The following is a 26,967-nucleotide window of genomic DNA, read 5'->3' as shown; positions in this document are numbered from 1 at the left end:
TTATTACACGCCTTATATCAATTATCACCTATGTGGTATACCTAGTTGTCGCCCGCGGCTTAACTCTAATTTTAGGGATGGTCGTCAGGTGTAAAGCATAAGGAGCCTATGTCCTCACTTGGAGTTCAAGGTTGCTTAATACCAAATTACATCAAATTCGATTTAGTGGCTGGGCCGTGGTAGAGCAACAGACAGACGGGCAGACAGAGTTACTTTCGCGTTTATATTAGTTTAGATTAATAAAGTCGATTGTGTCTTTAATTTGCAAAAGACAATTTTACCACAATTCTGTCTATCGATTTCAAACGTCGCACGTAAAACGTATTCGGAAGATAATTCAATAATTTAATATCACCGATCTGATGACGGAGCCACGATGTTTTTAGTGGAACTCTTCAATAGCTACAACTAGGGTTTTAGCTAACACTGATACGAGGAGCTTTTATATATATTTTTACCTATAATTACTTGTAACTCTGCACATGCAAATCATGAGGTTTTAATTAATAACCATAAGGTTTTAATTGGATTCTGCGTGCGCGAGATAAACAGTATTTTCATTAAAAATGTTTTTTGGTGCTCGTTCGTGTTAATAGTATGTGGTTGTAGACGGTGCGTGTTATACTTAAGTAGGTTAATATGATTGTGCTCATATATTTGTATATAACATCTATAAAGTAACACCTGTCAATGTTCTACTGTTGGGCTGTGGTCAGGAGCTTATTCCAAAACGCTGATTGGTAGAAACACATGTAGATATAGAATTTCAGTGAAATTAGACACATGCAGTTTTATTCACGATGTTTTCCTTGATCACTGGTCACGAGATGAATTATAAGCATAAATTGAGTACATGACAAACCCGCAATCATTGTTAAGATCCTGATTCCGTATTCTGATTCTGATCACGGGACATATCGGTTAATAAAAGTCACCATACTTTGACTCACCTCTGATCATACTTATATATAGAAAGTAAGTTTTCTTTGTTTATTTAGTGTTTTAAATAATATAAATAGTGTATATAATGAGCTATATACTCATGGTATTAAGATACATGACGTAATTGTTAAATTATATTTGATAGTTATTGTTTAATTCAAAGTAGTCTAAGACATAACTTCTGTGTCCATTTTCAATGGAAATTTCACTATGTTTGATTAACATTTACATATTATAAATATTGACTGAAGTGTACATCTCGTGCTAAAACCTTAATAATATTCACGTACAGTCGGTGCGATGAAGTCATGTGTTATATTTGTTGATGATTAAACTCTAGTATTTTACAAAACACGAACGGAAGTAGATATAACATAATTAATGTTTTACCGAAGCCGAAGCCGACCAATGATCAATGAGCTCGTTCAATTTATTTTAACAAAGTAAATTTCATTTAAGAGCTTCGGAGCCGCCGTTCAATTTATACCCAGAGCTGGGCTCGCTTTCATGAGAAATACTCGGGACTGGTTCGATCGCAGCGCGCTCGAGTGTTTTCATTAAGTTCGCTTACTCAATTTTTTATTCCAACCCGAGTGTCTGCTCCAGTGATAACTGCTGCTAAATTAATTTATCATAATACGTACGTTCTGATAATTTACAATATATGTGTATATATATTAACGATACTATAGTATAACATTACGTATAAATTAGTCATCAACGAAACAGTTACTCTACTTCTCTCGTATGGTATAAAATAAAGGCGAATAGAACGAGCGAAAACTTACAGTGAAGCAATAAAAGCGAATACAATCAGACTGATATACATACAAAAAAACTATCCAACTTGTATATATGATTAATAGGAGTGTAGGATTGTCTCCCCTCGACATCTGTCAACGGAGGAAGCCACGACAGTCTTCGAATTCTTAACTATATTTAAAAGATAAAAATTCTTGCAGTAAAGTAAATATAAATATAAAATGTTGTACATTTAATTTATATATTTTCTAAATATAATTGATGTCTAATGTTGATAATTAAAGTAAAATAAAAAAATCCGCTCGTAGTTTCACGTAGTTCACTGGTAGTTTTGTATTATGAATTATTTATATAATGCACATCTCTCTTAACATTCTTGAAAATATTAAACGCACGAAACAATCAGTGCTAGAAAACGTTTTATTTTTAAATAAATTATCATTAGTTTACGTACTCAATACTTAATATAATAACACGTTGTCAAGAGTCGGGTATCGTCCTGTGGAAAATTTAGATCATACGGATAGCGGGTTCAAATCAGAGCAATATTTACTGAGTTTGCATGTGTTAAGCAAATCATGAGGTTATATACATGTGTCCAATGAAATTCTGCAGCTTGGTGGAATAATCTCCATGTCTCACTTTCGAGGAACTTTCGAGACCTTTTGCATACTTTACTTACTTCATAGCGTTTTTACTACTTGTATGTAACGTTACTTATTGCTTTATTCTTTTATAAGCACGCGAACAACGTGTGGGCGCTCCCATTTATTTATAAATAGAATCACATATTTATCGAAAATTCTGTCGGGACAGCTGTCGTTCTATTTCCGAAACGAGGGGATGTTTTTATTGCTGGCTTAAGACTTCGATATATTATGCGGCACCTAATAAATGTACGTAGTACTACAACACGGAACATATTTTCGAGTAAATAAACACTTTTGAGTTCATTCGTTCTGTTTTTATGTTTAGAATAAAGTGAAGATATTGTACAACGTATTACCTATATGTATACACAGATCGTTCGAGCAAACCATGAATTGCTTAACAGCCCGAAGTGGAAGACGTAAAAAAATAGATGAAGCAAATGCCGCGTCCTATTACCCACAACAACCACCTTATAATCCAGAGTTCGTCTTTGGAAACGTCGAAAATAAATCAAATTATGTTTCGACTTGGGGCGTCTGTTATTCTGTACAATATACTGTAACGTCTTGCGGAGACGAAGATAATAGTGGCGGGCGGGGGCGCCGTTCGTTGTACGAGGGCGTCAACTGAATGCCGGTGAGTACGCAAGTGTATCTACTTGTGTGCATTGCGGCGCACGCTCTCACTGCGCTTACGCATTTATCGTGCTGTCTTTTGTATAAATGTAGTTCTTGCCTGAAGCGTGATCGATTTTGAATGCTCGTAATCGCAGTTGTAATAAAAAATGTGCTTGTTCAAAGGAAAAATATACATGCTTGTTTTGTCTAATAAAAGAAGGATCAAAGTGTAAGGGTGTTGAAACTGCATCAGACGCAAGTACCGAGATCTATTTCCGAGCACGAACGATGGCCGTATTCGTATAGGCGTAGCTCATTTTGTACGAAAACATGCGCGAGCTCGGCCGCGGGGGCTCACTTGTGGCGGCCACCATAGCCGCGTTGCACAGCCGATCGGCCGTCGATGTGAAACTTCGTTCAATCACCTCTCGATCGACCATCGAAGAGGACTTAGACGTGTCTCGACCTTCGAGAGAATTGAAGACGGAGGAATTTTGTTTACGCCGGGTATCCGAAGTGAGCGAGCGTCCCTTGTCTACTGCATCGGAAACATCAGAACGTGACTCGGCCTCCGTTAATTCTAGTGAGGAACCACCCCCACAAGAGAGTACGTAACTGACGCTCTGTGAACGAATCACTGACGTAGTATAATTATACTGGAACTTAGCCAAATTTTAAAATAGAGGCAAATCGGTGACTCGTACTTAGAGTTTGTCGCTCAGTGTCGTTTAAAAGGGGCCTCATGTCCGACCAGGAGTATCTAACCGAACCCTTTGATGAGGAACAGGAGCGTGCGGTGGTGGGCTACGTGCACCCCGCCGTGCGCTCCTACATGTACTCACCAATGGGTAGGCATAGCAAGTTCGTTGTTCATGAGGCTCTGTCTTTAAACAATTTCATACAACAATTCTTATTTCGTGACAGGCGGTGACTCGGATAGTCCTGATGAGACTACCGTAAAATGTTCTACCTGGACGGAACGCGCGGGAATCCCGGCGAGAGCAGAGTCTTCGGACTCCGATAGTTCTACCTCAGGAGATGATTCCGATGAACATGAATATGAAACCGGTGGTTGTGACGCTGATTACCGGACTCTGACACCGAACAGAGGATTTGATAACACGACACTTCGTGACAACGATTTTACATGGATGCCAAGCGCTGATACAATGCATAATCCAGACGAGCCACCTTTAGCGGGCTCAAATGTTGTGGATTTTTCCGCGGCCAGCTTAGACCGGAGACGGAGAACGCCGGGTGATCGTAGTGACCGTGACAGGAAAACAAGGTCATCGATGACAGCTAAGCCCCCACAACATCCGACAAGTGTACGCGCCTCGCCGCGATCTCGCCGCTCTCCTCGAAATGAAGAAACTCCACCCGATTTTCAGCGGCGATGGAATTCATATGAACATTTTCGTTACCCTGAAGGGGGTTGGTGGCCACCACCGATGTGCTGGTGCCACGGACCACCTGTTCCCCCGCCTTGCTGTATGCATGAGCGCACTTGGCCTTCACACCCATCTCTCTCAGTAACCTCGCGTTCGTTCAAGGTATGCATAATTGCTATTGGAGCTGGACTCGCAGGGAAAGTGTCTACTTTATTTAATAGTTTACTGTGTTTAGTGGTGTTCAGCTTTTACAATATAACCATTTTAATACAACCAATGTTTTTAATATATCTTAAATAATTTTCTTCCTATGATTACATAATATATTGTGTATTACTAATTCAAATTCTAATTTAAAGTGATCTTTGTGAAATTAATTTTAATTTTTTTTAATCGTCGTGTTTGACTTACATAGTGACATTTTTTAATTATAGTAAAATAATAAAAATATATTTTTAATATATTTTTTTGTGAAATGTTTTATTTAAAGTGCGCGTAACGTAGATAGTTTCTTTACAAACTATCATCGACTTAATAAAACGAAGCCAGTAAATATACATTGTGACGTGTTATCTTTTCAGAATGACGCCGAGGATCGCGTGCGTCGCCTCGAAGCAGATAAGGAGAGCTTACAGCTTCAAGTACAAGTATTATCCGAGCAAGTCGCCGCACAGACCGAGAAGATGGCAGACTTGGAACGATCTCTCCACGACACGAGACAAAGACTGGACGATACCGAGCAAAGGCTGCAGAAGGTCAGTATTTTGTTTCATAGTTCAAACACTGACTATAAGCATATTAATGTGTATGTAACACTTATGAATTCCTTACAATTCAGTTCAAAAGTAAACCTATTCGTGTCTACAATCTAGGTGGCTTCGTACTCGTCTGTGTAGGTACCACCCACTCATCAGATATTCTATCGTTATATAGCAGTACCCAGTATAGTTGTATTCCTTTTTTAAAGGAGAGTGAGCTAGCCAGAATATTATTAGTAAACATATTACTAAGATAAACAATCTAGCAAGTTCGAATTGTACACCTTAAGCATTTGTGCTACACACAAGTATTACTGCTAAGCGTAGAGAAAAATGTAAATAGTAATTGTATGAAAACTGAAGCTAATATTCTTTGAACATAATAAAAAAGGCTTGAGAAATATCATAAAAGTAAGGTTCGTTCTTTAATGTACGACTCCTTAGAATTCAGAACACATCGTGCCAGCGGAGTCGTTATTGAATAAACATGATTGGTAGGGCCGCGTAATTTCTAGCAGTTGGTTTATTTACGTTTTCTCTTAGTTGTTAGTTTATAACGGGCTACAGTTCCCGAGATCCTCGATTCTAAACCTTTTTCGGACTTATTCAAAGGTATTTGTGCGTAAAGACTATATATGTCATACAAATTGACTTAACGTAAGCTTTAAATATATTCCTCGTTAAAACCTTGTATCAGATCCTTTGACGTTTTAGTAACGTAATATATTTATTATAACTATAAATAGTATAAAATAAAGTCGCGTTCTGTTTCTGGTTGTTACCGTTGAGTGGTTTAGAAGAAGAAAGCGGATTTTGATACGGATTTCAACAATAGAAAGAGCGATGAACGAGGAAGGTTCGTAAATATTTTGTACTAATTGGCTTAACTTTAACGGTGTTTTATCAAAACTGTGTGCGTACGCTTACATGCCTAACGAACCTTATTATAATGTATTAGAAAATTATAGACCTTAAAAATTCTGTAGAAATGTCCGTGACAATATTTACGGTAGACTAATAATAACTATTTTGATCTTTTACAAATCAGTAAAAAACTATACTTTTGCGAAGCCATTTTGTCCAATTCATTATTAATCCTCATTCAGATAAATACCTAAGGTAGTTTCTTAAGGCCTTTAATATAGATTAAAATTCTCTAGTACCCTTTAGCATTGAAATAGTTTTCATTCAATATTTAAAAGATATCATGGTTTACAAATGACGAAGTAAAGAGTTCGCTGCAACAAGGGTGGTCGGACAATTCGTGGGCAATTAAAATTATCCAAATTTGAATCTACATATAGGCCATTGTTACATTTAATGCTTAAAAATATATGTATACTAAATTTTTTCTTGTCAATTATCTTTTTCTTAATTTCTCTCTCTTTCTAAATAAACGCTGCATTATCTACCCTTTTGAATTCCTTAAATGAAAGAAGTGATATTCTATGACGTCACGCCGATTGATTTCCTATTATAAAACGGTTTGCTTAGAGAAAGTGACGCCTCATTAGCAACGTAATGTAACATAAATGAGTTCTCAATTGAAAAATGTACATTAACATACTTTAACACGTTTTATTCACATTTAGGAAGTTCCCTAGGTATTACTTTTATAAACTTAACATTACTATAATCAAAAATCACTCAGCGAATCGATGAGTTTCGTGACGTAAGCATTGATGACGTCATATCGTAGGTGCTAAGAGTTCTTAAGGAATAGTATCTACTTAATGTAAGATTTGATATTTGTTAGTTTAAAATGAAATTCTGATCAAAAGATTTTAACAAATATGTATAATATTTATTTGTAAATATTCTTGGTGTGCAGTGTGAATATTATCTGTAAATCATTTAAAAAATCATATGATATTTAGAAGTGTGTTACAGAGATTTTTCATAATATCTGGTTTCAATCAAGAATTGGATTTATCATTACCGAAATTCGGAACAGGCCACGTGTAACTGATGAGTAAAAATGTATAGTGAGTCATACCTCGTCTGGTTGATTAATAAAACGGTGGGCCTGTGTTAGATTTATACAATTTCATCATAGAGTTAATAACTAGCTAAAGCCGCGGCTATACTCGCGAAAAATTCAACTAAATTTTTTAGCATACAAACCTTCATCCCCATTTTACCTTCTCGAGGAGTGAAATAAAAAAAAACATATAAGCCTATGTGCCTCCCCGGAAGTCAAACTGTCAACATACCAAATTTCATCGAAATCGGTTCAGCATTTAAGCATGAAAAGGTAACAGAGTTATTTTCGCATTTATAGTAGTGGAGATATGGAATCCAATTTTATTTAAAATACAATCACAAACTGTAGAGGGATTTTTATTTCCATAAAATAAATCGTAGAATCTAGTCGTTTTTCTGGATTTAAAAGCAAAATTATAAATATAGGTGTACTGTACAGCAATTAATATATATGACAATATGTATTTATAGGACCAGAAATAATATTTATTTATCAAACTCTTTGGTTTCTGATCCCTGAAATATAGAAAGGCCCGTGGGGCCAGTGCCTTCTCAATCATTTAATCTTCTAGAAACGAATATAATGCAATATACAATATTTTATTTGTGTATTTAAAAACTATCGAAACCTTTTTAGTATATACACTGTAGTATATATACAGTATGACTACGATAATGCGCGGCGATAAGGACGAAAATCTTCTAATTGTTTATCTTATATATATATACATATTATTTAATTACACTATACAATATCCGTGTACTCTGATGTACCTTAACATCGAATTTGTACGATTTATTACACATACATAATTTTCAGAAATCATTTTCTAATTCAAGAAGTTAAATTTTCATTACGTCTATGACCTATTTCGTAACACGATTTACGCGCATAGAGACGCAAATGGATGAAAAAAAAAAACTAAAGCTCCGGCTTTGATACGTCTCGTGTGTAATATTTAAAAACGGACGTAAAAGCTCGCTTGCGAAATATTTTGTAGTATTAAATGTTTATAGTTTTTAATGTGTTTCTCGCGCTCGGAACGCGGACGGTCTGATAAAACAAATAGTTCTAATTTTGTATTCCATTTACATCTTACGCGTACGGCTCCTCGCCTTCTCTAACCAGACGCGGGATTTTATTTCAGATAAGAGTAAATGCAGCTATAAAATGTTTGATTGATAAAGTTTCTCTCTCGGGCCGACGCCTGTTTATGTTCCGTACTGCTTTGAGTCAAAACTTTTTATTCCTGCCCTCCTTACAGCGCTTCATGTATGTTTCGTTTATAATAATTTTAACTGTATTTCGGTAATTATACATATTTCAAATATATGTAAACTAGTTGTCGCTCGCGGCTCTGCTTTCAGATGTTAGGCATAAAGAGTATACTATGACCTTCCTTGGAGTTCAAACTTGCTTCATAACAAATTTTATCAAATTCGGTTCAGTGTTTTGGCCGTGTTAAAGCAGCAGACAGACAGACAGCGTTACTTTCGCTTTTATAATATTAGTATAGATGAGCCGAGATAGCAGTAGCTAGCGGTGACTGGAACACTTGGAACTTAACTAAAGTTTGCGGGTCCGAATATTAATGAGTTGAGTACGTGTTTATAATGCATCTCGTGCTTGGCTGTGATCGAAAACATGGCGAGAAACGTGTGCATCCACTAACCCGAATTGGAGCAGCCTGGTGAAATATACTCGAAACATTCTTCATAAAAAAGATATTCTCCATAAGTAATAACCCACATATTTACCGGCTATTTAATGTTTTATAATTCAAACATGTTTCTAGATCTGAATATGTTGTATGTTCCAATTCTATTCTATAACAAGGTTTGAACAATAGAATGATAGAAGAGTCTCGTTGTGTCAGATCTCAATAGCCAGGCCGGTTATTCTTACTTTATTGGAGTAATCCGTTCATCTATCGCAGTAGGATGTCCTTTACAATGGATACCTCAATTATTTTTATTTATATACCCAGTGGCTGAGCTGTTTAATGTTTGATAATTTTTGCAGTGGAATAATAATACGTATAGATCATTGTTAACTAATGTTACATTGGCAATTAATCACTGAGATAAAAGATTATATAGGCGATAAAAAGCGGGCGAGTAGTATTCGTTTAACAGGCAGGATGAACAATAATTTAATTGTATTTAAATTGTTGTGTAATTTAATCGTTAGATAAGAGATATTTTTTGGTGATTTTATCTCTATATTACGAATCGAACCAATTAATGTGGGTATTTAATTGTAGTCCGGTAGGTGACGCTGCGATCAGGAAGTAAATAAAATTCTTATTTCACCTAGACGAAGTCGGGTCGGGAAGTAAGTTTCTATGTCTTAGTGATACTGTACGTAGGTGTCGCTGGAAAGAGTTTTGCATTTACTTGTACATGATTTACAGTGGAATGTGGGTCAGGTGTAATTATACGCATTTGTGTGATGTGTTTACTTGCGTGTTACATGTAGATACATATATGTTACGTATTGCATATATAATTAATAAACGACGTGTAATGAGATTACAGCAACTAGCAAACAAATATATTCGATATTTCGAGTAATATCGTTATCTATTCGGTAGAGTTATTTAGCTAACTCGAACTCGAAACTCGCCACAAAACACGATCGCTAAAGTCGAAAATGGCTTCGAGATGTTGACTGTTATAATAATAACGTTAAAAGGATATCGATCGAAATAGCATATCACCGTAAGACGGCTTTCAACAGTTCACGAGTGAGTTACAAAGTTAGTTCTTCTTGTTGAAAGGCAGATAGAGTGCGGAACAGCATTCATATAAATGAGTATAAAGTGACACTTTTAATTATTACTATTTCTTTTAATCACCAACAAAGTACACGTGTATTAGACATGACATTGACATATACAGAGCACGCTTGCACATTTGTGTGGTATCTCATTTACCGGTGAAACGACATTTAATTACAATTCAAGTGACAACAACACATAAAAAAGAGTAACTATGAAACTATATAAAAACCAAATTTGCATAAATGTGTGTGTGTAAAATTGCAAATATAATTTGAATTAATTATATGTGACATGAGTGAAAAAAAAATTTAAGATGAATGAATAAAAATACGCTTCGTTTAAATTTGTATTCGCATTACATTTTGATTTCGCTTTTATTGCTGCACTGTAAGGTTTCGCGTGCTCCATCAGTGTTTTTTTTTATATGATATGACTGTTACGAATAGCATTATTAAATTAATTAAAGTAACATCCTGTAATTGTCACATTGCTGGGTTGTTGAAATGCTTAAAAAATCTTACGGCACTAATGGGTAGCGGTGACCACTAACCATCAGCTCGTTTACATGTCCGTCTAATAATTTAAAAAAATGTACCAAAAAAATGGGCGAATTTCGAACTCGCGCGATACTTAATACTAAAAGTCGAACTGTGTCTGTTCTGTTAGACAATATTGGAAATCGTAACTTCGAAGAGAATCGATTTATGTAGACATGCTGCGTTGATGCCTGCACTATTTAACTGTTAACATTGTATTTTTTGTTTCCATTGGCTAACATAGTTATCAACAATTACACAATTTGTTGATAGCTTTCAGAATAATTTAAATAAGTTTCAAATACAGACATTCCCAACTATTTTAGTTTTTAATTTGACCTCTGTGGTCGAGTGATGTTTACACCGGTTTTCATGGGTACACCACTCCGAGGTCCCGGGTGCGATTTGAGTCGATGTAGAAAAAGTTCATTAGTTTTCTATGTTATTTTGGGTCTGTGTGTTCGTGGTACCGTCGTTACTTCTGATTGGTATCAGAGTAATGTATGTGATGTTTTCCAATATTTATTATTATATTTATTATAATTAATTATTATAATGATGCACATTACATTTTTTAATCAACTTACAAGGGACATAACATATTAGCTCCCAAAGTTGGTGGTGCATTGGTGATGTAGGGAATGATTGATATTTATTGTCTATGCGCGATGGTGACCAATGATTACAACTCAAAATATCTAATTTCAGTGGTAGCTTTTTAACGATACACAAACACATGACATACAACAAACATATTTAGTTTGCAAATAACATTTTTACTGTCGAGTCCGCATAATTTTTACTTCTTAAAAATATCGTTTTTTTTTTCTTATTAAGATATGTCACAATTCAACTTCTCTGGGTTTATACCCATAATGTGAATATGAATTCTTTATATAAATTAAATAATGTTTGAGGGTTTGAGATTATACAAATAGATGTAGAAGGCTTTATATTTATATATATAAACGTACGTAATTAATTGGTTCTGACTTTGATTAAAATAGTAATTAAATGCGAATGTTATTTCGATTTCAGGAAATGCTGCAACGTTCGTCGCTAGAGACCCAGAAATTAGAACTGCTGTCGAAGTTAAGTGAAGTTCGGCTGCGGGCCGCCGAGCGAGGCCTCGTGGAGCGATCGCCCCCGCCGGAGACTACGCCTGTCGCGCGGCCAGCTCCACCCAGGGTAAGAAATATTTCATGTTGTTTTTCATTATCGAATTATTATCAAGATTTAAATACTAAGATTCACACTCAATTGCTTACTCTCCAGTTAACTTGGTGTCGCCACAGCGTGTTTTATATTTATTACATTGTTAATAAAGAATTTTGTTTTGTTTCCCGCCACCGTACGGGGTGTTAAGACTCCCAAGTAGTCCTGGTATCGCGCGACGCATACGGTCACTCAAAGGTCGTCATGGTTTAACTCATTTCAAATCTGCAAACAACGTTATAACTAAAATATCCGTATTTTAAGATTACATTAAAGATTTTAATACTGTTTATGATATGTTATAGAATAATACATGCATTCAATGTTTTGCTTAGTAACCTAGTTGCTCTGTTAGTTCATTTGATTATGACTATAGTCAATCACGTGTTCAGCGAGAAAAGAAAACATCGTAGGGAAACCTATCAAGAGTGAAGGAATAAGGTCTAAAATTTAAGTTAAAAGAACCATTTTAGCCCGATTGTAGTCTACTGATGAGCACTTTTCTATTTTATTACTATCTTAATTATATATCATTTAGTATTAAAGGTCGTTAAGTGTATAGAAATATTTATTTTTAGAGGTAAGACACAAAGCAATATAAACACATATTTAAAATTTTAATTACTACATTGAAATCACTTTCACGCGTTAACCAAAACCGTCAGAATTAACCTGATAAAGCTAAAAGTTTAAGCCGTGCAAATAACACCTTCATCACATAAAATTCCTCCTTATCCCCATACACATAGCAATCAATTTCCCTCGAGAAGTGCTAACTTACGAAATAGGACGTCGCAAGGGACGGTAAAGACAAGCGGGACTCATTAGTCGCGCTCTGCGGGGTTTAACGAATGCTTAATGATCCATATAGACTGGTACAGACGGAACTACATATATCATTTACACGGATAATGCACAGCTTAGATAAGGCTAAATGAGAACCGATACTGTTAAACGCCTTGTGTCTACCCCTAATACGATCTGGCAAAAATATATTTCATTATAGTAATTAGAACTATAATATAATTATATACGACTGCATTCATGAAAAAATTAGTATGTATTTAAAAAACTTCTAAGGTACATGTAATTGTTTTGTTTATTTACAAATAAAAAATATATTCACATAACACGACAACTATAACAACGACAACTTATCAATATTTTTTTAAGTATAGTTGTGTTCCACTCTGAAAGGTCAGTAACCCGGTGTAATTTCAGGCACAAGATATATACAGTATAAAATCTCAGTTTTCAGCGCATTCGTTATGTCAGAATTTGTTTAAGTTTCATATTATGTCGCCAATGACTATGGCACCGTATGCTAATAAAATTTTAAACTAAAAATATTAAAACTAGTAAATTACCATATTGATTAAAAAAAATTTAATAAAACAAATAATTTTATTCGAATAACATTCGTTTCTTTTCTATACAAAATTTGCGCGGGAACTAACTAATTATTATCAGCCAAGGCTGATACGGAGAGTTAGATTGTAATTATATTCAGTTATCTTGTTTGTAGTTTGTACTACACATATTCCAATAAATATATATGTATGTGTATTACATAACATAAGCAGCCCGTAAATGTCCCACTGCTGGGATAAAGGCCTCCTCTCCCTTTGAGGAGAAGGTTTGGAGCATATTCCACCACGCTGCTCCAATGCGGGTTGGCGGAATACACATGTGGCTGAATTTCGTTGAAATTAGACACATGCAGGTTTCCTCACGATGTTTTTCCTTCACCGCCGAGCACGAGATGAATTATAAACACAAATTAAGCACTTGAAATTTCAGTGGTGCCTGCCTGGGTTTGAACCCGAAATCATCGGTTAAGATGCACGCGTTCTAACCACTGGGCCATCTCGGCTCTATTATATTACATATCTATGTGTATTACATACCTAATAATTAAATAAGTATATTAATATATTTTATTTAATAAATTCATATGGGGCCGAAATAGGAATAATGCTATATTTTTCAAATAATAAATAGTACACATGGTCACTCACACAAGCATATCGTTTAATACTTAAATTTAAGGAGAGCGAATAATTAGCTGAGCACCAATCTCCTACTCACTCCTGGGCGAAACCGCGCTTGGAAACTGGTATATATCTGTCAACATAAAAATTTAAACATGTTATAAAAATGGAGTATTTTATTACATATATGAAACTGTGCTATCAACTGTTAACCGGTCGTTATGAACACATATACTGTATTATACCTATAGGTTAAATCTAAGTGAATGACTCATAATGTTTCGTATGAAACTCAGACGTCACATGAATCACGATGAATAAGAATAAATTTTCCTACAACAAAAAAAAACAAATATGGTGTAGGGAAGCGTCTCCCAAACTCTTTTTGTCCTGACCTGGTTATTTTTATGCCTACATCTCGTGACCCACTATAAGATTTTTTCCTTTCGGTGCAAATGAGACAAAATAAAACACGCTGTCGATATTAAAGTAAAAGTCGTATCGTATACACGTTATGGGTCAGTGGGCCCAGCGTACATGGGCGCGGCGTTGCCTGTTGGCTGTTGCAGACGCCGCCGGCGAACTACGGGCGGCAGATCGAGCGCAACACGCACGTGTACTCGTCGCTGCCGCGCTCGTCGGCGCTGAGCTCGGAGGCGCGCGTGGCGTTCGGTAAACACAACATGGTGGTGGCGCGCGGACGCGGACACTCGGTGCCGAACTTAGGTCTCTCCGACCCGGAAACGTACACCTTATTCGTATCGCGATGAGGTCGCTTTTCGCTTTCCCGCTTTGTGTTCGTCTAGAATCTAGATTAACAGTCTCCTACATCACGCTAGCTGCCCGTTTATTGTGTTAACTTTAGCGAAATTTACTCATTTTAAGTTTCAAACTTTGTAATTATGCTTTGACCTTAATTTTCGTAATATAGTCCCTCTGAGCTGGCGCTCACATTAATATTAAATGTATGTACAATAATGTATGTACGCTTTATAATCATTGTAGTCAAATCGATTTTAATTTGGCATTGCATTTAGTAATATACCAATAAGTCATCTCCTTGTTTACCTTAGAGTCACTAACCTGTATCATACATATGTATATCTGGACACACACATTAAATTTATTGTGATACTTAATGGACTCATATCATGAAACAAATGATGGGCGCGCGATGATCCGCGCTGAGCTAATGGAGTTCACTTTACCTAAAATGTATAGACGCGCTTACGGTGGGTAAGTGTTAATTTTACTGGGGTTAGAGCTTTTATACTATGCCGCATCATTTACTAATAAAAATAAACATCTAGAACCTATTACAGGATTTCATTAAATTTTATGCTAAAATAACGTCAGAAGGAATAGAAATAAACAGAAAATAGATTTACATAATATCCTCTGCGATTTGCTAAAGCTCTGATATGTTATGCGCACATGCTATAATACAAAACTATTCCAATTAATACGTATATCGTAAATATATTTATAGATTAGCTGAAGGGACTAGAAAGGCAAAAATATGGTTAATTCCCAGGGCTCCTTAATCTCGCATGCCCTAGGGCTGAAACGGGCGAGGAGTGGGCTGAAACGGCCTCGAACAATTTAAGGTCCAAGTTGTCTTTATCTTTACTCTTTTTGTCATTGGAATAGGTCCAAGTAAAATAATGTAATTAATTGTGTGTCGCCTCAAATTTTGTGTTTGCGACCTCGGAAAACACGCAATGTTTTGCGTGCGAGCTGCGAATACTTAATAATAATTTATTTTATGAACAATAATATACGTTGTCACCACGTCTTTTAAATATATAATTGTGTAATTTAACAAATAATATTAATAAAATTCCGCTTTTATAGATTAGCTTTTTCAAAATTTTAATATATAAATGTGTAGATTGTTAGTTTTATGATTTATATTTAGAAAAATTACGTGCGTCTCCTGGCATGATACCGCTTAAGCACTTTAGCCTTTTATTAATATGTACCGTAGATACTGTCAATATTCAATCTGTCGCAAAGAAAAGTAATCAATACTATGAAAAGAAAATCTTCTAATTCTTACTCAATAATATATTTTTTCATTAAATATCTCACCACCGTCACGAATGCGATCGAGTCGCTCGTCAATCTTAAGCGATTCCGACAGATTAAGATAAAAAGATCACAGTCACTATGGTCCGAAACACTCGCACTCATCGTCGATTCGCATCCGTCGGCAGCCGAGAAGGAGGAGGCCGTCCCGCGGGGCAGCCCGTCGCCGTCCCTGCGCGAGGTGCGCAGCCGCCTCGGCAGCGCCAGCGTGCGCCTGGAGGGCGACGAGCTGGCGCGCTCGGCGCTGCGCGCGTCCGTGCCGCGCCCGCGCGCCGTCGCCATGCCCTGGTGGGTGCCGCCCGCGAACTGACCTTCTCACGTCTGAGCACATGAGTTACTAGGCCACTAGTATCTTTATAGCCCGCGAGCACTCGATGCTCTCAATGGGAAAATACGAACTAGTCGTCACTCGAACATTCCGCCGCGGAACCAAATCAAAATCCAGAGCACACGTTTCCCGAGCAGGCAAACGACGGACGTGCGCGAGTGGGACTGCGACACGACGTGCGGCTGGCTGGAGAGCGCGGGGCTGGAGGCGTACGTGCCCGCGGCGCGCGCGTGGCTGGCGGGCGCCGCCCCCGGCGCGCTGCACGCCGCCGCGCCCGCCGCGCTCGAGCGCCACCTCGCGCTGCGCCACCCGCTGCACAAGAAGAAGATCCTGCTGGCGCTCGCCGACCTCGCCGTGAGTACCCAGCGCGGGGCGCGCTACGGCGTCCCTGCACGCGTGCGATCCTCCGCTGACGTGTGCGCGTCGGCAGGGCGGGCACGGCGACCCGCTGCTGGCGGCGGCGGGGCGGCTGGACGCGGCGTGGGCGCTGCGCTGGCTGGAGGACGTGGGCGTGTGCGGGCTGCGCGGCGCGGCCGCCGACGCGGCGCTGGACGCGCGCGTGCTGCACCGCCTCACGCACGCCGAGCTGCACGCGCACCTGCGCGTGTCGCTGGCGCTGCACGCGCTGTCCGTGCGCCGCGGCATCCAGGTGCTGCGCGAGCACCGCTTCCACCCGGAGACCATGATCCGGCGCGCGGCGGAGGGCGCGGCGGCGCCGGCGGCGGGGGGTGCGGTGGGGGGCGCGGCGGGGGCCGAGGCGGAGGGCGACGGGGAGGGCGCGGGCGAGGCGCAGCTGGCGCGCTGGTCGTCGCACCGCGTCATGCAGTGGCTCAAGGAGATCGACCTGGCGGAGTACGCGCCCAACCTGCGCGGCGCGGGTGAGCCTCCTGCCGCTACCGTGTGCCCGGTGGGATGTCCCCGGTGGGATGTCCCCGGTGGGATGTCCCACTGGAGACGTTCAGTCTCGCGTAGTCGTCGTTTGATCTCGACTTCGTTTAAACTTTCATCCCATATTTAATGCAAGGAATCTTATGGGATGGATATTTAAAACAGATTTAACGACTGACTTACGATTAAATCATACATTCAATATTTTAACTGCAAAAATGAGGAATTTCGATAAAAATTATCATCCCCAATTTCACCCTCTTAGGTGATTAATTTTCCCATATCATCATTATCCTGAAGCTTAAAAATAAATTTCCATATTTCTCGTCATCAATCACCAACCTCTACTTAACACCTTAAGCGTTGATGTAATTCTGCATATTCAAAAGTAGGAAATTTTATCCTGCGTCCATCCCTTTTAGGGAGCGCGTTGTATGTCAGTAAGTCATTTTTAAATTTTATTTAGGAGATAAGTAGTACAAGTATATATATTATTTTATTTTGTAATTATCATGCAGGTGTCCATGGTGGGTTAATGTTGCTGGAGCCCCGATTTACGGCGGAGCTGCTGGCTGCGTTGCTCAATATCCCCGCGAACAAAACCTTGCTCCGAAGACATCTTACACAAAGGTTAGTTGTGACCGCCTATTAATTATTTATTTTACCCTTTCTTTGAACATATAACCTCGTCTGCATGAATTCGCCTTCGTGACCTAACAACTCGGCATGAGAAGCAGGTTTTTGAAAATTGAACTCAGTAACCCCTTCCACCCTTGCTGTGGACTTCTGCAACATGAGGGGGCTGAACTCCAACATAAACGCGGTTCACTTTCACCTTGAGACAGCGTAGGCGGCCTTGCTATTTAGTACCGAGACCCAGTCCCACATATCCTCTCCGGGTTACGTGGGATTCCTACCCATTAAAACCACAGCGATGGTAATCCTCGGCACGGATTAGATAGGCTGCGGGATCGTGGCTCGACGGAGCTCTCCTCAGGGGTCGACGGTGATTCCGCCTAGTTTACTTGACACTTATATGGGTGGAAGCAGTTGAGTCCAAGAGGGAGGTATTAGTCGCTAGATTGGACATAGCGTATGGCACAAAGCGCTTCTATCGAAGCTTCTTTCCTGACCGCTAGAAAGTCACCATTTGTCATATCTCTACAATTGCTGCCACAGCTAGTATCGGAATGCGCGAATGGCGTTGATGGGAAAGTCAAAATGGTATCTAAAAAGCTTGGTGTCTTCAGCAAGGCATTATGATAATTCAGGTCGGCTCATCTCCTAAAACTATACAAGACGCAAATTCAAGTTCACATGGAGTACTGCTCTCATCTCTGGGCGAGTGCTCCCCAGTACCAACTTCATCTAATTGACCGTATTCAAAGCAGAGCGGTTCGATTTATCGACGATTAGGCCTTTTCCACTTGATCCTTTGACTTTGCATATGTTGGATAACTTTGCATCTTCTACCGCATTTTTCACGGGTAATGTTCCGAGGAACTGTTTGGATTGATCCCGTCTGCTGAATGTCACCATCGGACATCACGTCAAAATTCAAAGTTCATCTGCACCACCTAGATGTCCGAATATCCACAACAGCGCGATTTTTAAGATATTTTCTGCCTCGCACCACCACTCTGTGGAACCAGTTATCGCCGGCGGTTTTTCCGAACCGATACGGCTTAGGAAAACTTTCAAGAAAAGGCCGCACATTTCTTAAAGTCTGCCGGCTCTTAAGAAATGCACCCGCACAAGAGTAAACTCTGCACAAGCAATACTTAGTCTTAGAAATAAAAATATATTTGCAAATAAATAAGCACGAATTTCTGAATTTCCACAATAATTAATAACTTGTTTCTAATTATATTTCTATGGTGCGCTTACTATCGAGATGTAATCTTTGCATTTTCAGATTTAACGACTTGCTCGGGCGAGATGTTATACAGCAAAAGCGGAACGCAGAACAGACACTGGGATATCAACCACTTACAGCTACTACCAAATATAAGGTACCGATAACCCAAATATTTTTAAGAGACCTCGCCGATGGTCTCGAACTTGGGCCCCAAATCAGTTAAAACGGGCCTGATTGACATTAAATACTTCTCTGAACCCTATAAAATGAAGTAGTTACTTATAAATAATCCTTATTTATTCACAGCTCTAATTCTCAGAAGACATTGAAAAACAGATAATCAGTATATGTATGAAAAAATCATAGTGCACTCACGTCATTTTTATTTAAAATTTCAAGTAACTATCAACCACTTATTGTAGGGATTTACCATTTGCTTGGTGGTAGGGCTTTGTGCAAGCCCGACTGGGTAGATACCACCCACTCATCATATATTCTAGCAATGTAAGGAATGATTAATATTTCCCATGGCCCATGGTGGCCCATGTGCTCATCCGCCTACAACTACCTACTCATATAATATTTAAAAAAAAATAATTGATAATGGCACATTTTGCTATTTTATACTTCAGATATATCGGATAGGAGGCTTGAAATATCTAGTCTAGTTTTGCTTAGTTCGAGGAATTATTGAGACGAAGGTCTTTTACGCGGCTTCTAATACATTTATTAGGTGAGAATAGAATGATAGAGCCAAACTTGAACGACTACTCAATTAATAAAAAATATATTTAAAAGGTGCCAAAGAAGAGCCAGTTCTCGTTAAAGCGAAAGAAGAGCAAAGACGACCTCGACCTCGGCGACCTCGTGTGCCCTCTGCACGACGACTGCTCAGGTGACCTTATGGCCTCGCCCGTAAGTCGCCCACTAACAATACTAATCGCTACACAGCTCACTTGTACAATTCATTGTTTAATCTGTATCTATAACATCTCCCCTAAAGAATATCGCCGCTGCGATCGTTCGGGTGGACTTCATTTGTTCACGCGTAAAATATTCAACGATTGGGTATATGTCATTTGATATTATGAATCAGGAGTCACGTTTTATCTAACATTGAATGCACAAGCAGTAGTACACATGTCACCGTAAGGTTACAAACTGTTTGTATCTCGTCAGATTGTAAACTGTCGAAATATTGTGAACCGTGATATATGATTGCAATTTAACGCATTATTTTTCGCTATATCGTAATCTATCGAAGTTAAACTGTTAGTTTACAATCTGTCCCGCGTCAAATTGTCAACTGTCGAAAGCTCTTCTTGATTGGCCGGTCTTATTGTAAGAGCGACCAATCATATGTCACCGTTATTATTCGGTAGCTTACAATCTATCGAAGTAAATTTCAGTTAAATTATAAAAACTCTAACCTAACCTAACCGAAATATTATGAACTATCGTAATTGTTTATATTTTATTGCAAATTGAATAAACGTTCACAATCTATCGACAGTTTACAATTGCGCGAAATAGATTTTAATCTAACGATATTTTTTACAATCTGACGAGATAGATTGTAATCTAACGATGTTTTTTTAATCTTCCGATGACATGTATAGTATACCAATAAGTGGAGATCCATTTTTGTTGTACGCCTCACTGAAAAAACTACTAAACCCATGTACCCAAAGATGCGGCGCGCTGAGGCCTCAGTGCATAGCGTTACAATAGCTGCGACCAATGACAATGATTGCTGAATTTGTGATGTAGACAATTACTCGAACACGGTATAGTATTTACATCAACTCTACCCGGTCCAAGCAGTTATTCACTTTTTGACATATTATGCAACTAGTGATTGCGGCGACGTCACACTTTGATTTTATCGATTCGATTATTGGTATCGATTTTTGTCGTTGAATAAATATTGTCATTTTTCAATATATTTTTTTGGTTTGTTGGCGGTTTGCTTGCTATGTTTTTTTTAATATTAAAGAAAAAAAAACCTACATTAATTTTAAATCCAACTTTATGGCAAATAACATCGTAAAAATAATAATCAACTCGTTTGTAGTATCAGTTACTTAATAGAATATATTAAGTATTAAAACAACGTTATGTGCGTAATATTTAATTTACTGAAAGTTTCAAAACATCGAAATTAAAAAGGCGGCATGTTGGGAGACTAAGAAAAATAACTTATTTTAATTAAAATAAAGTACACAATATTTGTAACAAAACCTGTGAATATTTATTATATTGTCATCTTCGATGCACAAAAACTACAATTAATACCTTAATATATTCATTAATATTTGAGTAGATGTAAAATATTATCCTATCGTGATTAATCTATCGTATATCATGTACCGATTAATTTATTTTCAGCGAATACATTCGATCACGTCACTAGCCATAGAATGTACTATGAATATAACTGTCTTTTTAATTTAAAAAAAAAACACATTTACTGTATCACAGATGTCATATATATTCAACAGTTACATTCTAAGGCTACTGTCAAAAATTAAATAACTGGTTGGACAGAATATATTTGTTTTCGATCGCCAGGCACTTACACGCCGTTCTAACTCAAACTTGATCGAAGTGCTCCCGCGATTTTACTCGTAATGCATAATTAAGGGTTTATGTAATGTATGTTTACTTTTATCAGTAGTGTAGGAACCACTTAATAGGGCCCTACCGTAGCGCGTTCACTTAACCGATTTAACCGGGATATGGTGTGGTCTACTAACTCAGTTTGTTGTGGTGGTTATTAACCTCCCTGGGTATTGGATATTCCCACCGCGCTAACCCCCGCCTGCCCGACAGACGATGAAAGTAAAGTCAGCAACAGCGGCCGTCGCGTCGGCTGTCTGTCCCCCGCGTGACGCGGCGCGCGCCCACTAGTGGGCCGCCCCCCCGCCGGTGCCGCGCCCACCACGCCGCGGCGCCGCGCACGGCAGCTCTGTACCTTGGACCCACTTGTGAGTTGTTAATATGTTCGCTTCACTCCTCGTTTTGATATTTTACTTGAACATATTTAAAGTATTTTTGTAATGTTTTCGATATACGACAGAGGCGGGAGTGATCTTGGAACGCGAGCTTTTTGTGCGAAATCTTTGAATTCAATTTATCGATTATATTTGAGTAATGTTTTATTTAATTTGGCGTCACGGTCACGACGTGGTGCTACGTTCGTAACGATGAAAATGTATATTTTAGATTTGTATAAAAAGTAGTCGGTGAGCGCCGCGGTGTTGTTTTTGATTATGTACCAAAAATCATTTCATGTGTTCTATTGGATTTTAGGTTTAAGGAGAAATTAATTTAAAGCTATTTAATACGACAGTAATTAATGATTATGTTCTGACAAGGTACGTGTCCACCGAAATAGAGTTGGCAAATTTTGTGTCAAAATTTAACACCTAGATATATCTATCGAGATTCACTTGGTAAATAAATATTTTTGTTTCATTTGGCTTTGGCTAGGTTTCGAGGGGGGGGACCTCAAAATATTTTTGATAATTTTATATAATTTCTTTTTAACAAACATCGCTTTAATTAATATTATTATACAATAAAAATAATTAATTATATTTATATAATAATAGTAAATATTATTTCTAACACACACAAAAATTGCCAACTTTTATAAGGCAGCTTCACAATATTATAATAATTCGCGACCCAGTTATAGTTTCGGACATATTTATTAAGACATTCCAATGAATCTAGATATGAAAATTAAACAATAGTTTACTTTTAATTGTCAAAAGTGTATTCCAACCTCAGGGGATTAAAGATAAATCAACGACTTGTATTAAATCATTGGTCGAGGTTTTGAATAACCTGTGATACTCATTCGTGAAAAAATGACGTTTTGAATGTCTGCGAAGTTATTATTGAAACTTTGAGAGTATAATTAAAGTGGATATAAGTAGTTAAGTGGTATAGTGTTCTATTAAAAATAAAGATATATTCATCGAGAATTATTTGAAGTGATTTATAGGAGAGCTATAAGAAAATCCAAGGTTTGTTTATGTTTGACCCCCTTTCGATTGGAGTCGGTTACACATTTCCTCACGGTTTTGATATTTTACTTCCGAGTAATGTTTAATGAGTAGTTAATTGTAAAACGACTGAGAAATGACAATACATACCTGGTATCATTTCTGCTGCTAATGTTTCGAAAGTAAATTATTATAATAAATTCTAAGGGTTTATATATTAAAGTCTGTTACTGTAGCTCAGATTAGAATAGTTGAGGGATTACACGTTGAGTTTTCTAAGAGTTTTCATTGTTAGTGTTTAAATGTGTACCTATTTATATATCGCATTGAATTAGTACATTGTAAAACATAATTTAATAATATTTCTGACTCAGCCCCGCATCGCACAATATAGTGTTCAAAGTACAGCATTTACCGAGGGTTCCGTACGAAATGTTTGGACCATAACAATCGTGGAAGGACTTCTAGCTTTTATGATAAATAATCGTATTGACGTAGAAAAGTTTTAAACTTTACGAAGGTCCAATATTTTATTTTTAAGCTATGTCAAAACTTCACGAATGATACTTGGCGAGAAAATTGTAAAATTTTTAGTCTTATACCAAATTTTGGATACGATTTACTTAAGACTGTATTATGATCCGTGATCCTGTTCCTACCAAGCTGTGCCAAATCTTATATGAATGTTGTAATGCGCCTCCTCGGGGGCAGTCGGCGCCCTTTTAGAATTAAACCTCTTTCCGGTAGAGTAGTGTACTATCTTTGGTTTCAGTTATGTGTTACAAATATAATACTCGAAGTATTATTCGATGTTCAATTCCAAAAGGGCGCGGCACATAATTTGACCTTTATAATGGACCCTTGTCTTCCATAGCTTTGTAATCGATAAGAGTGCTAAGTATTAAATGGCGGGAACGTGTCCCCGCCAAAAATCATATAAGCAGCTCGTTTATACAAAAATGTATTAAAATAATTTTTACAATAACTTAAATAAATATAAAATGTAAGAGTTAATAAATACTGAATGAATGAATACATTTGCTGTTTTTCACTCCGCATCTTCGAATAAAGGTTGTGATTTACCGAAATTTGAATCGGCAGTTTTAAGTATTTTTAATCCCTCTGAAAGCAAATACAAACCGATTTGATTACATTACAGACACACAACACTTTTGTACACTATTTAAGACTTAAAGCAACCACTAAAAGATTGTAAAATATTATGTATATAAAATGTATATAGATATACAAAAAAATCGACCAAGAGTTGCAATACACATGACTGCTAGTGTCCTTGGGCACAGACTAACTAGAATTCTTTGACAAAACGCATACACATGCTTGTATTAAGCACGACTGTCTCTAGCACTAACATGCGAGCTGCTAGCCACCTCGGCTTACTTATGCTAAAAATATTTTTTAAATAAAGCATTTCACTCCATACATCATTATATTTATTTATTTATTTAGGGAACCATACAGCATAGTATAACACATACAATTAATACCAAAATAATTCTAACATATGCCAAAAAAGTTTCCACTGTTGCATTAAAACATGGAGTGAACTAAAAGACGCGTATTAATGATAAAAACGCGTAGAGCTTAGTATCCTTTATATATTGGATTATTTAGTTGTAAAATATTTGCGTTTTTGAATGCGAGCAACAGATATGTGTATCAGGACCTTACCTAAATAGTTTTTTATATGGGATAAAGATTATACTGATTACCTTTTCCTCTGCCTTTACGCCTCAGTTCCGCGAGCCTCTCCACTTCAGTCTCTTCTTCAATGTGTTCCCTTTCTTTTCTATAAGATTCTTCTTGAGCTTGCTTTAATAATGATTCTTCTAAAAATGTTAGTTCTGTGAGCAAATAAATTTATGTTTTAATATATATAAATAATGTTTTATTTTATTTGACCGTTGTCTCGGTAATTAAACAGAATAAAAATTTAAGACACCTCCTGTGTCCAAAATTGTTCTTAGATTTTCAAGGCAATCTTCTAAAAATGGAGATTATCAGTTCGACATGTATGAATGTAACATTGTTAGAATTGAATTATGTTTGAGTATGAGGATCCATTTAGGCTTCCAAGCAAGTGTACTTAATTTTGTGAGTGTAGGTATGTTTGTATATTTCTCGAAAACTAAAAGTCACATCGAGATGATCATTATTAATTTAAGTTATATACACTTCAACTTAGGGAACAGTGTAAGTTTCATTAAAATCGGTCCAGTTTTTTCGGAGATAAAGGTAAATTACGTAATTAGAAAGTATAGAAGTCGGCTTAATTTTTTTATAAATTTTAATTATGCATGTTTATTCGAAACACATTTTGAAAAATCTGTATAATCTAATTTTCACATCACTTTTTAAATGTCAGTTTCAAATATAATTGACAAAACTTTTTCTGTATATTTTAAATATTTAACATTAAAACATAATAAGCTACAATGCTAGCTATTAATTTAAAAATAAACAAACATCAATTTCCTGGTGTTGAATTGCTTATCGTAGGATAGCTCATTGCTACTCAGCTCTCAATGTAAAATAATAATAATTCCTCACTGGTAAGTCTCGGGTCCATAGCTATCCAGGGTCCATGAAAAATCATGTTGGCAGTGGGCCGCGACTTCGCCTCGGGCTCCATCAGCTGCGTCACCTGCTGCTTGCACTCCGTCGACAGCTGGCTCACCACGCTTGTGCGAAAGCGCCACTTACGCATTACCTTTACCATTATAGAGTTTAAACTTCGCGTTATCGTTGTTTGGAAATAATTATGAAGCCAGTTTGCTCATGACTCCTTAGTCATAACCTTATTTAGTTTGGAGGAGAGATCAATTTTTTTGTATAACTTTGAAATTGAAGACTTCTAATTCTTACAAAACGAAAGGAAACTTATATAATTGTATGATGAAAAATGTTTACCTGTTTTTCGTACAACTTCTTTACGGACGTCTCGTTAAACGGAAGTGCTTTATTAAGCATTGTGTACAAGATAATACCAATAGACCACATGTCGGCTAGTTTCGGTAAGTATGGAACGCCTTTCAACACTTCAGGAGCTGCGTAGGAAAGGGAACCGCAATAGGTTTCGCTTAACAAGTCTCTGTCTCTCTGTCTGACATTACGCGCAAATCCAAAATCGGTTATTTTCACGTTGTAATTGGCCGTAATGAGAACGTTCTCACATTTCAAGTCTCGGTGCGCTATGTTCATCGTGTGTATGTAGTTAATCCCGGACAAAATCTGCCGCATCCAGAGCCTGCTCTGGTTTTCCGGCACTGCACCATTCTGTGACAAGAAATCCAGCAAATCGCCGTTTTCGGCAAAACGAAGAAATATGAAGTATTTAGCGCGACGTTGGAAAATGTTAGATACGTGAACAATGTGCGGGTGATTTATACGAATCAGAATGTCTAGCTCTCGCGGTAAAAATTTAGTCAAGTAATCCCTTGGAGCTTGTGCTGTATCTATTACTTTGCAAGCCATCACGCTGTGACGGGTTTCGTCGACCATGTGCGTTGCTTTAAATACCTACAAAAGTAAAAAAATAACTAGTTACTACATATAAAACTCGGGTCTGGTTTTAATGAAATTCAACGCTGAACATACTTTGGCGTAAGATCCTTCTCCTATTATTTTTTCTAATATGAATCCTTTTTCCTGTAATATTAAAATATCTGACTCTGTTGTGCTCAGATCCAATTTCTCCGTGGCGGGACACATTTGTGTTTCTTGTTGTTGTTACACATAGTTATTTAATTTTTACTTTCGTCGGCATGATGGTTTAAAAATGAAAATGTTTTCCATTGAGACGATGATCTAAAATTTGTTTAAGTAAAGCTACATTTTTCGAAAAATATTATAAATTTTACTAAAGTTTGTCGAATTGGTAATTTTATATTTGACATTGTCATGCCAGAATTTATCTTTCTAACTATAAACAAGTTCCTATATTCCCAATTAAACTTATTACAACTTGTGATCTTCGAATTGATAACAACAGGCTTAGGCTGACTCGATTTGCCTTCAAGAAAAATGGAAAAATGGCAAACTTTCATTGGATCTAAATTTACTACTACTACTACTACTACTACTACTACTACTACTACTATTTAAAAATCGGAACTAATCGTTTTTGAATTCAAAGTTGATCA

General features: G+C 37.3%; 2 protein-coding genes across 3 annotated transcripts; one reads left to right on the top strand and one right to left on the bottom strand.

Annotated features, from left to right (window-relative positions):
- The first annotated feature begins 3,006 nt into the window (after positions 1-3,006).
- Positions 3,007-24,024, top strand: LOC125077537 (liprin-beta-1). Of its 2 annotated transcripts, XR_007120765.1 has the most exons (13): positions 3,007-3,579; positions 3,897-4,525; positions 4,945-5,118; positions 11,462-11,611; positions 14,199-14,355; positions 15,846-16,005; positions 16,183-16,399; positions 16,476-16,923; positions 17,452-17,563; positions 18,849-18,945; positions 19,590-19,706; positions 21,624-21,778; positions 21,871-24,024. XR_007120765.1 is itself a non-coding variant. In XM_047689446.1 (12 exons), the coding sequence occupies exons 1-12, from the start codon at positions 3,303-3,305 to the stop codon at positions 21,699-21,701; spliced, it is 2,616 nt and encodes an 871-aa protein (XP_047545402.1). In that variant the 5' UTR covers positions 3,007-3,302; the 3' UTR covers positions 21,702-24,020. The 2 variants fall into 2 exon arrangements, 1 of the variants encoding a protein (XP_047545402.1); XM_047689446.1 differs by having other exon boundaries at positions 21,624-24,020.
- On the bottom strand, positions 23,807-26,684 carry LOC125077538 (testis-specific serine/threonine-protein kinase 3-like). The gene is made up of 5 exons (XM_047689447.1): positions 26,423-26,684; positions 25,736-26,344; positions 25,376-25,535; positions 24,538-24,669; positions 23,807-23,926 (listed from the first exon to the last, which is right to left on the bottom strand). The coding sequence occupies exons 1-5, from the start codon at positions 26,534-26,536 to the stop codon at positions 23,853-23,855; spliced, it is 1,089 nt and encodes a 362-aa protein (XP_047545403.1). The 5' UTR covers positions 26,537-26,684; the 3' UTR covers positions 23,807-23,852.
- Positions 26,685-26,967: the final 283 nt, after the last annotated feature.

Source organism: Vanessa atalanta, chromosome 4 (assembly GCF_905147765.1).
Source record: "Vanessa atalanta chromosome 4, ilVanAtal1.2, whole genome shotgun sequence".
Classification (NCBI taxonomy): domain Eukaryota; kingdom Metazoa; phylum Arthropoda; class Insecta; order Lepidoptera; family Nymphalidae; genus Vanessa; species Vanessa atalanta.
This window is presented reverse-complemented; position numbering and strand designations above follow the sequence as displayed.